The sequence below is a fragment of the Equus caballus genome, chromosome 9, assembly GCF_041296265.1.
Source record: "Equus caballus isolate H_3958 breed thoroughbred chromosome 9, TB-T2T, whole genome shotgun sequence".
NCBI classification, from domain to species: Eukaryota; Metazoa; Chordata; class Mammalia; order Perissodactyla; family Equidae; genus Equus; species Equus caballus.
Genome location: NC_091692.1, coordinates 2,282,073 through 2,294,913, shown reverse-complemented (window position 1 = coordinate 2,294,913; position 12,841 = coordinate 2,282,073). Strand labels below are relative to the sequence as shown.

The following is a 12,841-nucleotide window of genomic DNA, read 5'->3' as shown; positions in this document are numbered from 1 at the left end:
ACACTGTTATTCTGGTGAGGATTAATGGAAAAGTAATAAACTTGATGCTTATTTTAAATGTTCACAGTGCTCCACTTGTGCCCTACACTTTGCTGCCTAATTCTAACTAGGGCAAAGTTTACAAATCCAATGGCCTCATAAGGATCCTTCAATTTATAGGTCGTCAGAAACCATCACAAGTGTTGAGTAAAAATGCTTTCGACTTATAAGTTCAAGGGTAACAGGAGGCAATGAAAGGGCAGGTGATGTTCAAAAACTGTGAGGAAAATGTAAGTTTACTAATGACTACCACATGCAAATTATTTGAAAAATACGTAAAAATGCTGCTTTTAAAGGCATTTTCTTTGTAAGGATGACAACCTTTGTCCCTGACAGCTGGTAACAGGATTATTGGAGCTTGGGTTTTTAGTGGGAACTCCTCTGTCTAAATGCGCAGGAGAGAGCCGATGAGGTGATGCTCGTCTCTACAGTCAGAGCACGCGAACTGTTTGATACCAATGCTGTGAAATGTACTGCAACTTGCTTTTGATCACTTTTTGCAGGTTTTCCGTGAGTGAGTAAGAAGAAGGGGTGATTTCTAATTCTTGGGTGCAAGGTTCTCTTTCTATCCATTAAATCAAGCTCGTTAATTGGGTTCTCCAACCTTTCGTATCTTTACTAACTGTTTTTGGTTGCTCCATCAATCAGGAGGTGTGTGTTGACATCTCACACAATGATGATGTGTTTGCCAATTTCTCTTCCTTCTATTAATTTTTGCTTTATGAATTTCTTTGATTTATTATAAGTATTTTATTGGGTGCATAGACATTTAGAATTGGGATGCTATATTGATGGTGAATTGAAACTTTCATCATTATGCGGTGACCTTCTTTTTCCCTAAAATGATTTTTGTTTTAAAGCCTACTTTGAGCAATATTAATTGATAATCTCTCTTAGTTGGGGAATTTACTCCGTATTAATTTTTATTGTGCTTATTGATATATTTTAAGTTGTTTCTATCATCTTACTTTGTGCTTTCTGTTTGTCTTGCCGTTCTGCCTTTCTGTATTTCTCCCCACAGTTTTCTTTATTTTTGCCTTTTTTCTTGACTGATTGAGTTTCTTTTTTAGTTCTCTTATTCCATTTTTTTTTCTTCTACCGATAAAAAAGCTATCCTCTCTATTTCTCCTCCTTGATGGCTATCTCACGACTCGATTCCGCTCCAGCTTCAGGACGCACTTTTGTTTTCTAGACTTTGGAGTTTCTTCTTACTTTCTAGAGAATTCTGCAATCAAAACTGTGGTAGCTGTAATTTATCTAAGAAATGCATCTTATTTACATTACATAAGTAACTACAACAAAAATTACAAGTAATTGATCTTATTGAGGGGCCACTTGGGATCTCCAGTCTGCACTATAGCCGGAATTAGAATCCTGAAATATGAGTGCGCTTTAGCTTAAGTTTCTTATGGGTTGCACCTGAGATTTCTGTCTTTCTTGTTATAATACAGATTTGGTCATTTCGTCTTTTTTTTCTCACTCCCTCTCTCTCTTCCTTCCTGCCTTCTTTAAATACTGGTCATGTGTTGAGTCCTTGTTATACACTTCACAATATTCCAGGCACTGGGTACAAGATGTATGCTCTAGAAATGCCGCACACAGGCATCCAGGTGTGAGAAGAGAAATAGCGCCACTGGAGGCATTCTGATGCAACTCTATATTATTTTGCTAATTTGATAAAAACAGTTATCAGCCTCAGGCATCTAATGATGTTGGATCACATACTCACTTTCAGGCAATGTTTAATATAGTTGGTACCTCATGCAGTTTTCTGTATAAATTAGTTATTTATATTAAACTAAATACATACTTAAGTTAATCCACATTCTAAAGGGAATTGCTTATGGGTTTGGTTATAAATAGATATTCTCTGTTTGTGTATGTAGGTGTGTTTTCCCAATCAGTGGGCCTTCTGACTTTAAATTTTTAAAATCAGTTCTGGTTAAAAGTTCCAAAAATGCTGTTCTGATTCCTCACACACCTCCTGCTCACTCTAGGTGGTGTGTAATTTTGTGAGGTGTCTTTGCTCTATCCTGTAATTGCTTTCCTTCCCAGGGCTGCTGGGGGCTGCCTTCAAAGTCGTGCTGGGACCTGCTGTCTGCCAGTAAGGACACCGCCGCATAAGATGCTCAATGTCATTTCGATCGAGCAGAAAGTCTGTGCAGTTTACTTTACGCCAGGCTCTGGTATCCCACCCAAACGAAAGCTCTCTATTAAATAGCCCAGTTGCCATTACTGAGTCCTGATTCTGCTGCACTAAATTTTTCAAACGATCTCTTTATTCCTGGGACACGTGCATGTCTAATTGTCAGGTTTAATTTATGGTCCTTGTTACTCTCTAAGTGTTTAATTGAGTTAGTGGTTATAGCTGACTCATAAAACTGTAAAATCCTTCAGTGGTAAACTAATTAACTACTGCACCTGCCCTCCAAATAATTAACATTGTTCATTGCTAACAATCAGCATTGGAGTTATTAAAAGTTACCTTACCACTCAGTTGTCTAAAGCAGAGGCTTCTGAACGTATTTGATCATTACCCAGATTAGAAATGCCTTTCCCACATCAACCGAGGACACAGACACACACACACTCTCTCTCTCTCTCTCTCTCTCTCTACTACTGGGCACAGCAGAGTCTGGTATTTTCTATTCTGCTCTCCTCTACTTTAATCTCTTTCACTTAAAAACATACCCGCCTACCAAAGAGTTTTTACAGCCTGTTTGTGGGTTATGACTTCCAAAACACCGGTTTAAGAAAACTCATACATTGAAACGGAAAGTTAAGAAGAATCAATAAAAGCTTTCTTCAAAATTAAAGCTTACTTGTTTCCTTCACCATCGTACACCCATCTAGTCGTTCCAATTCCTTCATAGTTTGAAGCCCAGTAATAAATACAGGCATTAATGTGCAGAGTAAACAGCAAGTACCCAGTTGTTCGAATGACTCTGGCAAGGAGAATAAACACAAAGTAAGTACTCATGTTGTTTCTGAAATACGGCCTATCTTACGTTTTCTTTTCCTTAAAGTCTCCGCTGAATCTCTTTGCTTTACATTTGTGAACCGTTAACTCTCATTACTATAGTATAAGATGATGGTGCCATCACATGTTTCCCGACTGCGGTGTCTCCACTGGGACTGACGGAGTGTAGGAAAAAACCTTCCTCTCTCTTCACAGATGGTGTGAGTCAACTCTGAAAGACATGCCTTGAGGAGCACCCCTCCACTTTGAGCCCCATAGCAGACGCCACACTGAGTTCACTGGATCACCCTGAGAAGCTCGTCGGACTTACGCTGTGACTGAGTGTGACCATGTATCTCTGTGCCAGTGATGTTCAGAGCAGCTAGGAAGGAAATTCAGACTAGAACGAACTGTCATGAGAGAGATATAAAGTCGATGTGTGAAAGAACATGTTTATCAGTACTTGCTCTAATTGAAGCAGGTATTATTTCCTATTTTTTTAGTCCTATATTCTTCTAAAATATAACGTGATTTTCACACTTTTATCTCACTTCAAATTATTCAGATCTGTTTTAGAACATAGCCCTATATTTTATATAGGCAAAAATCTGAAATTATCCCCTTTTCTTGATCAGGGAGGTCATATTCTTCCTAAATACTGCCTAAAATGTTGTCGCATTGCTTTCTCCCCACTTCAAAGTGTCCTGACTTATACTTTACCTGTAGATATAGGCCTTGTCCATTATCGATTCCAGATGGTGATTAAACTCAAAAAATGAGGTGTACTGTGTAGAAAACAAGCAAAAGAAATCCAAAAATGTGTTAGTCTTAGATACATCTATGTAAATAAAATAGATTTTATTTGTTACTGAAAATTATTCTATTCATATGTCTGTAAAAAAAAAAAAACCTAGGGCCTGTTTATCGGTGTCTTCCTCTGGACAGTACATTTTAGCATGATGCCAGACTTCCAGAGCTTCCGCTGTGTTTTATTTTTACCCTCCAGTTAAGTCTTGTTTGTAATGCTTGCTGAAAATCAAGCTTAAAAACATTTCTGTCCTTTTTCTTTTTAATGCATATAGTAGAACTCTGTTTTACAATAATTGAAATCACACTCTCCCCAAAACGTAAAGTAGGAAAAGTATAATCTAATACACTGACATCACAAGAGCTGTTAAATCTTGTTGTTCAATACTAACATTGTTTTTAAGCAAGTTGCATTAAATGTATATTTACTCCCACAAAATTTAAAGTCCAGTAAGTGTTCGCATTTGTTAGCTGTTATGACGTTGTTCAAAGATACGATGAGTTCATATGCATCTAATCCAAACAAGGCTGCCATGTCCCTCGAGCTCTTTCTGCCTCTGTCTCCTTCTGTCTCAGCTCTCGGCCCCTGCATGCACTTCCTCTTCTGCTGCTGCAGGCGGTTAACCCAGGGGTAGGAGCCGAACGCCAGTCCCACCTCCACCGTTTGCTAACTGAGCCATCTTGGAAAACTCAATATCTCTGTACCTCCGTGTCCTCATCTGTAAATGAGGACAATAAGAAAACGTGCCTCCTAAAGGGGTTGCATGCGGACATGAGTTAATATACTTAAACATGTAATGTGCTTAGACCCATGGTATCTCCAAGAGAGAAGGAACCTTAGAGAGTTCTTAGTTCAAAATTTCATCCAATATAGATACGACTGTAATAGAGCATTTGGAATTAAAAAAATGATATAACAGTGACTACTTACTTAGAAATATACACAAATGATTTGTTTTTCTAGAATTCCTGAAGAGGAAAAGTTCCTCAAACATTCAGATTAAGATCATTTCAATTTGTGGTAACTTGTTTATTGTGCCAGAAGTTTGCACAAGAGAGTGTTTTTAAATTTAGCTTGTGTTCACTGTGGAGAAAACTTATATTTTTGTTTTCTTGTGTATAATTTGGAGACAGATACATATTTATCCTAGAGAGTTGTGCATTAAAATGACACATTTATATGTAAAATGACTGGGTTACGGGGCTGTGAAAAGATCAATGCTGACTTTCAGAATCTCTTGTATTAAAAGAAAACACTGAATATAGAGGGCTTTCGGACATCTTAGGGATACCGAGATGGAACGTGAACAGCTGGCATTTTATAAGCTTTTATTACAACACCAGACCAACTCCCAAATCTCTAGGAAACTGAGTTTTTCTGAAAGTTGGTCCTCTCTGAGCAGGGCCTCCTGAAACTTTCCTGGGAGACTGGGAATTCCATGAGGCATGGCCTGCCCACTGAACTGCTTGGAAGGTTAAGTGCTGCCTGAGTCTAGGCCACATGCCAGGGTCAAACCAGAGAGCTCTAGTGTTGTTTTGAATGTACAGGAATAGAGGGTATGGTCCCTCTCAACTTGGAAAAATCATGGGCATGGAAGGAAAGCCCTGTCAGCCTGAGGGTTATTTGACAACCTGATTATAGTGAAGAATTTAGAATCGGAAAAACATGTGATAGAATCCAGATACTGTCAGTCCCCAACAGCATCTCTAGACAGATTTATTCACCCTGCTAATTGTCATTTTCCTCATCTCTAAAATGAAGTTGTTCAGAGGAATAAATGAGATAACAAGCATAAAGTTGAACAAAGTATGTTGGCCCAAGTGTGTATTCGACAACTAGGAGCTGCTGCTCTTGCTGCTGCTGGCGTCATCAGGATCCACTGTGTCCCCAGGTTGTGCTGTCTTGTCTTCCCAAGATGCGAAGGAGATAACCACCTAAAATTTATAAAATCTTCGGTGTTCCTTTTAAGAAGGTTATCTTTGGGAATACAAGCTATCATTGCTATTGTTAAAGATTTCTATGAAATTTCACATTCTCACTCTTCTAAGATTCGTTTCAGGTACCCGATGAAGCCATGAGTTATAAAATATTTATATCTTAGCATCTTTTTGAATAGGTAATACATTTACATAGTTCAAAAGCAATAGGAAATATGTACTTCAAATGTCTTGCCCCTACTCCTGCGCCGATCCATTCTCTTTTCTCTCTTGCCTCCCCTCCTCACCTCAGGTAACCATTTTTATTAGGTTTTTTTGTAGCTGTTCAGTGTGTATGAAAATACAGAAAAATGGGATATTTTCCCCATTCTGTTATGTAAAAGTTAGTATTGTTCTATAAACTGTTCTGTAACTAGCTTTTTTTTTTTCAACTTCGTAATTTATCTTGGAGGTCTTTCTGTATCAGTTCAAAGAAAACTTTCTCTTTATTTTTTTTATTTTACAAAGTATTCTGTTATATAGATGTACCACAATTTATTTAACCAATTCCCCTTTGAGGGTTGTTTGAGTTGCATCCAAGTATGTAAATGATTTTGTTATGCAAAAGTGTATTTGCATTTTTTTCTAGCATTATAGAATTTTAGATGAGCAAGATAACTTAGAGGTCATTTAATCCAACGTCCTCATTTTATAGCCAGCATTCAGGCATTCAGTGACTGTCTAATAAGAAAGGACAAATGGAAAAGAATAAAATTATAAAAGATTCATTTGTAATTATAGTTGTATTTAGAAGTAAAAAGGCATTCCTATCTGAGATTATAAAAATACCTATTATGAGATACAGAATAAAAACAGCTAAGAGCAACTTCCATTAGTAGAAACAACAACATTTTTCTTTCATTCAATTTTTAAAATTCATAGCATTGACGGGGGCAGAAAAGTGGAGGAGAGTTTGGGAAAGTTAAGAATATTCTACTTTTAGGATATTTTAGATCACTTCAAGATTTCCATTATTATAAGAAGACAATTAAATGTAATTATCTTACCTTTAATACTCTATTTGTCCTAAATATTGGATTAAACCCAAAGAAGAGGTAGAAAACATCAAATGGAATTATTGATGCGACATCCAACTGTTGGAAGAACACGTTCACAGTTATGTTGTGTTTACATGCTTTTTTATACACGGATTGACTTATACCGATGTATATAAAAACTGACCAGCCGCCATGAAGTATTGTTTAATACAAAATTGCCTTCATGGTGCCACCGAAAGGCATATGAGAACCATGAAAACAAGGACGCTATTTTGTAGCCTACTACCGACGTACTTCATTTCCACCTCGTTGCCCCTCCTGTTGCCTCAGCCACTGCATTCTCTGGGACTTTTTTGGACCTGTCACATACACTTCAGAGATGGCATGGCTGCTAATGTTAAAATACATTTTAATAGTGTTTTAAACGTGGGGCTCTTGGACTGAAAATCAAGTCCGCTCTTGATTTTATTTGAAATCATTGCCCATTCATCACAGTGATATATTTTTATGTTCCAGCTAATTCTCCAGCATTCAGAACTGATTATATTTTTGGTGGATCATCCAGACTCCTCAATTCTCTCTACTGCTGCCTACTTTGGATCGTATTGCTAACAATAAACTGCTGTGAAAGTATCTATTGGAGACCGTGCAGACTAAGAGAGAAGAGAGGAAAGAAATCAGTGCCATTTACAAATAATCAGCAGCTCCAATGGGAAAAGGTACTGAAAGCGCTATTATGGCTAAAAATAGATATTTTTAAATTCACCATATACTTAAATTATTCCGGCCTTCTATTACCCTGGTACTTGTGAAATGACACATCACACTTGAATACTTTCCTGATCGCAGTGATAGCTAAAAATTCTTCTATGTAAGATAGTTATTCATTTTCATTAATTTTTACGTGGTTTAAAAAATAGGGTACATTAAAAAAATCTAATTTACTTAAGACAATTAAGAGCAGTTAAGAGCTTTCTGTAAGATCATATATATGAAATGGAGAGTTGAGGTAATTAATTGTGTACCAGAATTTCACAATAGCCTAGGTCAATTGAAAAGAAATGGAACTTTCAGTTTGATTTAACCGGATTGGCTATTATAAACAAATTACTTACTAAAAGTATTGGTTTAGAAATTGCATCATATCATCAAACCTCATTGATTTTTACCCTACAGATATTGAGCCTCGTAACAAGTTGAGAAGTATACAGAACAGCTGCTAAAATAATGTCTCACAGAGCAGAAGGCAGGCTCACAGAGCCGTTGACTTGTGTAGTGCTATTTCCGCACCCATGTTTTCTGGCTCAAATCACAATGATCTTTCCTTTTTACCTTTAAAATAACTTTATTAGGACTAATATGTCAGAATCATGATCTTTTTACTTGCTGCCTATCCGGTTGCTCAACTGCCCACTTGCCTTCTCTGTGCGGACAGTCACCAGCTGTGTTTGATGTTAACACACTAGCATGGATTTGTGTAGGTAGAGATGATTTATTTTTCACGGGACTGTAGAAAATTGAATTAAGTGTTGACTAACACTGCACTTTGTACAAGGTGCTTTGCGAGGCATGTTTGAGTTGAAATCAGAATGAGATATTGTTTCTGTCCACAAAAAGTTAACTATCTAATAGTGGTGGAACCAAGCACAAAAATAACTATAATACAAGCCAGAAGACAGGCAGGGTGTGCTACGGGAACTCAAAAGGAGAAGGGACCACAATTAAATGAATGTAAAATTTTACATTTCTAAACTCAAATTAAATATATGGTTAATTTGCTCTTATTCAAATGCAAGAAAGTGATTAAGAGTTCGGAATAAGCTTTGTGGCACTTACAAAGAATATCCATCCCCTTTGTAGAATTCATCAAAGTAGTATTTATTATCAATATGTCTAAGTATGTGACAATTTTTTACAGAAAAATTAGTTGGAGATAAAAACAAATTGAAAGAGATTTTAATCACCAGAGATCTCCAATAGGGACAATTTTGCGTGTAAATCCAAATTTGTAGTTTTTAACAAGATTTGAGGCCACTAAAGGGTTGTCCTTGGAGTGAGAGTCTGGAGTTCACTCATATGGATTAGGCAAACTTGGATAACCACCAATCTCTGCCTATTTCTCAGAGTTGGGAGGAACAAATAAAAGATAAGAAAGTACTTTGCAAATAATTATGGTTGAAAAACATAAGATTATACTCTTATTTGGGGAAGATACCATGTTATTTAAGTAGTTGCTTCTTTTCTAGTTGTTATTTTGCTTACATGGACAAGAAAGAAACGAGTAGAAACCATTTTGTAGACTTTTACACTATTATGCTACATGAATTGGAGGCTAGAATTCTGTGTGCATAAGACAAAGTACACCTCCTACTCCTTTCCTGACATTTAAATTGGAATTTAAATGTGGGCACTAACATTTTGTTCTGCCTAATAAAGACCCATATATTGAATTACACATTTGCACGTACAAGGAAGTATATCTGGTAATTATTGAGAAGAAAAAAGTTCGGGCCTACCTTTGCCTAATAAAATTTCATCTGTATAAACTTTGTTACAAAGGTTATAATTCTGAAAGACGGCAGATTTTTTCTGGTAGAAATCCATAGATGGGACCCAAAGTGAAAATGGCAATGGGTTACTTGAGCAAATTTGAAACTGTCAGTCACCTACCTGAAATTTTGTAGAACTCCTGTAGTGTTTCTTTAGCTCATTTGAATCCACCTGAAATGTTATATTTACATTTTATATAAATTTTAACCGATTTCATCAACTTTCCAACTTTAGAAAATATTTAGAGCTATTTCCCTTTCTCATTCCTTCCGACTTCAACCTATAAATATGCTCTATCCTTATCTTAAACTAAAAAACCTTCCCTGGCGTTTGTTTTCTTTGTGTTATTGCCCTGTTGTTTGTCACACTCAGTTTTAAAGAGAGTCACCTACATCACTTTGTTCCACATCTTTCCCTCATGTTTATTCCTCAAGACGCGGCAGTTTGACTTTCGCTCTCTTCTCTTATTGCATCATGACCGCCAGTGGGTGAAAGCCACCGATGACCTCCTAACGAACACACCCAGGGAATCCTGTATAGTACTTAGCATTTTTTTTTTTTTACGGCATTCACCCTGTTTTGAAATTGCACATGTATTTCTTCGTCCATTTATTTAAAATCTGTTTACTCCATTAAATGGCAATCTATCTCCAGACAAAGTCGATTTTGTTTAGCAACTGTATAAAACTAGTGGCTAGGTAATACTAAGAGCCCAATAAATCTTTGAGTGGATGAATAGACAAAGGAATGAAGACATGAGTAAAACTTTTTGAAGCATTTGACATTTTTTTGAACAATTCTGTCCTTGAAACTATGACTTTCTAAAGAATCTGTAAGGCCATTCTTGGTTTACTTCTTCAGTCTCAACTTTGTGGCGTCCTTCTTGGATTCTTGGGCTAGCCCTTTCAGAGCCAGTGTTCCCCGGGACTCAGTGATCTTCTCTTTACCCTTCTTCCTGGGAAGTTCCATCCACCTTCACAGTTTCAAAGATCACCATGCATGTTGATGCTACCAAATCTCTGCCTCCACCTAATATCATTTTCTTGAGCTGTTGACGTGTACGAGCAACTGCCTGTCGTCTTCTTCATTTAGCAGTTTGCTCATCTCAAGTGTAATCTATGCCAAACGTGAATTCATCATCATTCTCCATTACCCTTAAGCCTACCACGCTCCTCCTCCTCCTGCTCCTATTGAGTATCCTACAAGCATCCTCATCTACACTGGTCACTCGCCCTCCCTCAGCCCTCATCCAGTCAGCAACCAAGTTCCACTGATTCTTCTTCCTAAAATTTTCTCTGGTCCATTCTCCCTTTTGGCCTTGGTCTCCTTGCCTTTAGTCGTGCTCTCCTCGGTCCATTCTAAAATGGCAGCTGGATGATCTCCCTAAATCAGGTCATTTAACAATCCCCATTTATGTCAAATCCTGTACCTCCACATGACTTTAAGAAAAAATCCAAGCTCCTTTTCATGGTCGGTGCTACTTTTTCTATCTTACTGGCCTCCTGTGGCACCCACACCTCTGCGAAATAGTTCCTCAAATGCATCACAGAGTTTCTTGCCTTGATGTCTTTGCTCTTCCCAGAGCCTGGAACGTATTTTTTCTCTTTTCTCTTGTGGTGGAGGTGTGCAGATAGCTTAAATTCATCCATCAAGATTTGGGCCAGGTGTCCCCTCCTTCATGCGGTTTTCTCTACCCCTCATAGCCCCAGGGCTCACCTCTCTCATGATTCACACCACAAAAACCCACTATTTTTCTTTTGTCTGTCCGTCCTCCATACTCTGAGTTACTTCAGAGGGAAGGGACCAAGTCTTTGTCTTCTGTTTCTCCAGTTCCTAACACAATGTCTCACACACAGGAGTTGCTCAATAAATGTGTGAGAAGTGATAGATGAATAGGGAGGTATTTCTTAACATTCAGATCTAAAAGAATTAATGCTAATGTGGGACTTAGAAGCCTATATTTCAGTTACAGGTAGGAAGGCATTGCCTGTGTACTATTAATTAGTTGACCAATGTATTATAACTTGGACACAGGAAGCCACATGTTGTAACAATTATTATTCAGGCTGTCCAACTTCAGAAGTTTTAAACTAATGCTGAGCAATGTTAGAGATTGGTTAGCCAACTCTCTAATTCCTACCCCCCACACCTACTTTTTTTGACTATAATTTTTGCTCATGTACACATACTAAATTTTGCAGAAATGTGTTAGAAAATATATGACCTGCTCATTTAATGATTTTCGCTGTGAAACAAAACTGCTTACTGAGCCACAGGTAGACACAGATAGAAGGTAAAGTTGAACCATGTCCCAAGCTTGAGTAGAACCGATCAGCTGCTTCAAAGCTCGTGTGGGACAGGCGCGTTTCAAGTCTGAGAAGTTAAGTTAAAACATCACCTCTTCCTCAAACCCCGGAAGAACGTTTTTTAGCACATTTTTTCCCTTTTCTTTCAGGGTTGTCTATGATCCTATGATTGAATAAATGTAAATGAAACTAAAACGTGCTAGATTAAATGAAAATGTCATCTAATGATTCTGAAATTCCTCTTCTTTGGAGTGCTAAATAAGTTTGGCTTCATCAGCCTTATGAGGATCAGCATGTGTACCGGTAACAATTAGGCACTTATTTTAAAATGTCACCCTATTTAATTCTCTTTCTTTTAAGCCTCATCGTCATGCAGGCAACGCTTCTTCAGAGGAGGCTTACTTTGGGAAAGGTATGCTAATTGCACCTAATCCTTTCCCAATAAATAGTTTTTGGAGAAGCTCTACCAAGGTATGTTATATGCACTTATTATCTACTTCTCTTAAAAAGTTCATAGAAACTCCACAATTTCACATAGAACAGATAGAAGTGCTTCAAAAATAATAATGCCATCTGAAACAAATACAATGCAGATTACATAATTATTCAAGGAAAGAAAATACTTGAACCAAGATTACCCTTCATTCATTCCTTCAGACATTTCTTGAGTAAACTCTGAGTTCCTAGGATAGATAAGGAAATGAATCGAATACTGTCCCTACTCTCTAATAAGAAACTTATTATCAGGTAAGAAAGAGAGCTCCTTGTACAAATATGAGACAACAGGGAGAAGCTAAGTATGTGGATATTCATTCATCTGATTTATTCAACAATTTACTGCACATCTTCTAGATGCCAAACCCTCACTAGGTGTACACAGTCTTATTTAATCGTCACAATAGGTTTATGGGGTGGATACTACTATTCCCACTTTATGGATGAAAAAGATAGTATTCAATGAAAGGGTAACTTTATTTTCTTCATATAATGCTGCTAGTGGAATCTGACCCTGAGCTGTTTGGTTCTACTACATCATAATTACCCTAATTGTTATTTAACAGTTAAATAACAGAAGCATGAGTAAAGTGTAGAGAAGGGAGTGGTTAATTTTCTTCAGGTCAGTTTATAAACATTGAGAGCATTAAGCGCTGATAGCAGTTGAGTAAAATGGTGCCTGATTGACATCATCACCAGATGGCGCTCGC

General features: G+C 37.3%; 1 protein-coding gene across 1 annotated transcript in view; it reads right to left on the bottom strand.

Moving 5' to 3' along the window:
• The window catches only part of CNGB3 (cyclic nucleotide gated channel subunit beta 3), a 127,624-nt gene that overhangs the window by 53,195 nt on the left and 61,588 nt on the right, over nt 1-12,841 (bottom strand). Inside the window, exons 7-10 of the mRNA XM_023648355.2 lie at nt 9,451-9,501; nt 6,790-6,876; nt 3,719-3,783; nt 2,862-2,984 (exon numbers count right to left, since the gene is read on the bottom strand). Coding sequence (XP_023504123.2) covers nt 2,862-2,984; nt 3,719-3,783; nt 6,790-6,876; nt 9,451-9,501 — 326 coding nt within the window. The remainder of the gene's footprint in view (nt 1-2,861; nt 2,985-3,718; nt 3,784-6,789; nt 6,877-9,450; nt 9,502-12,841) is intronic.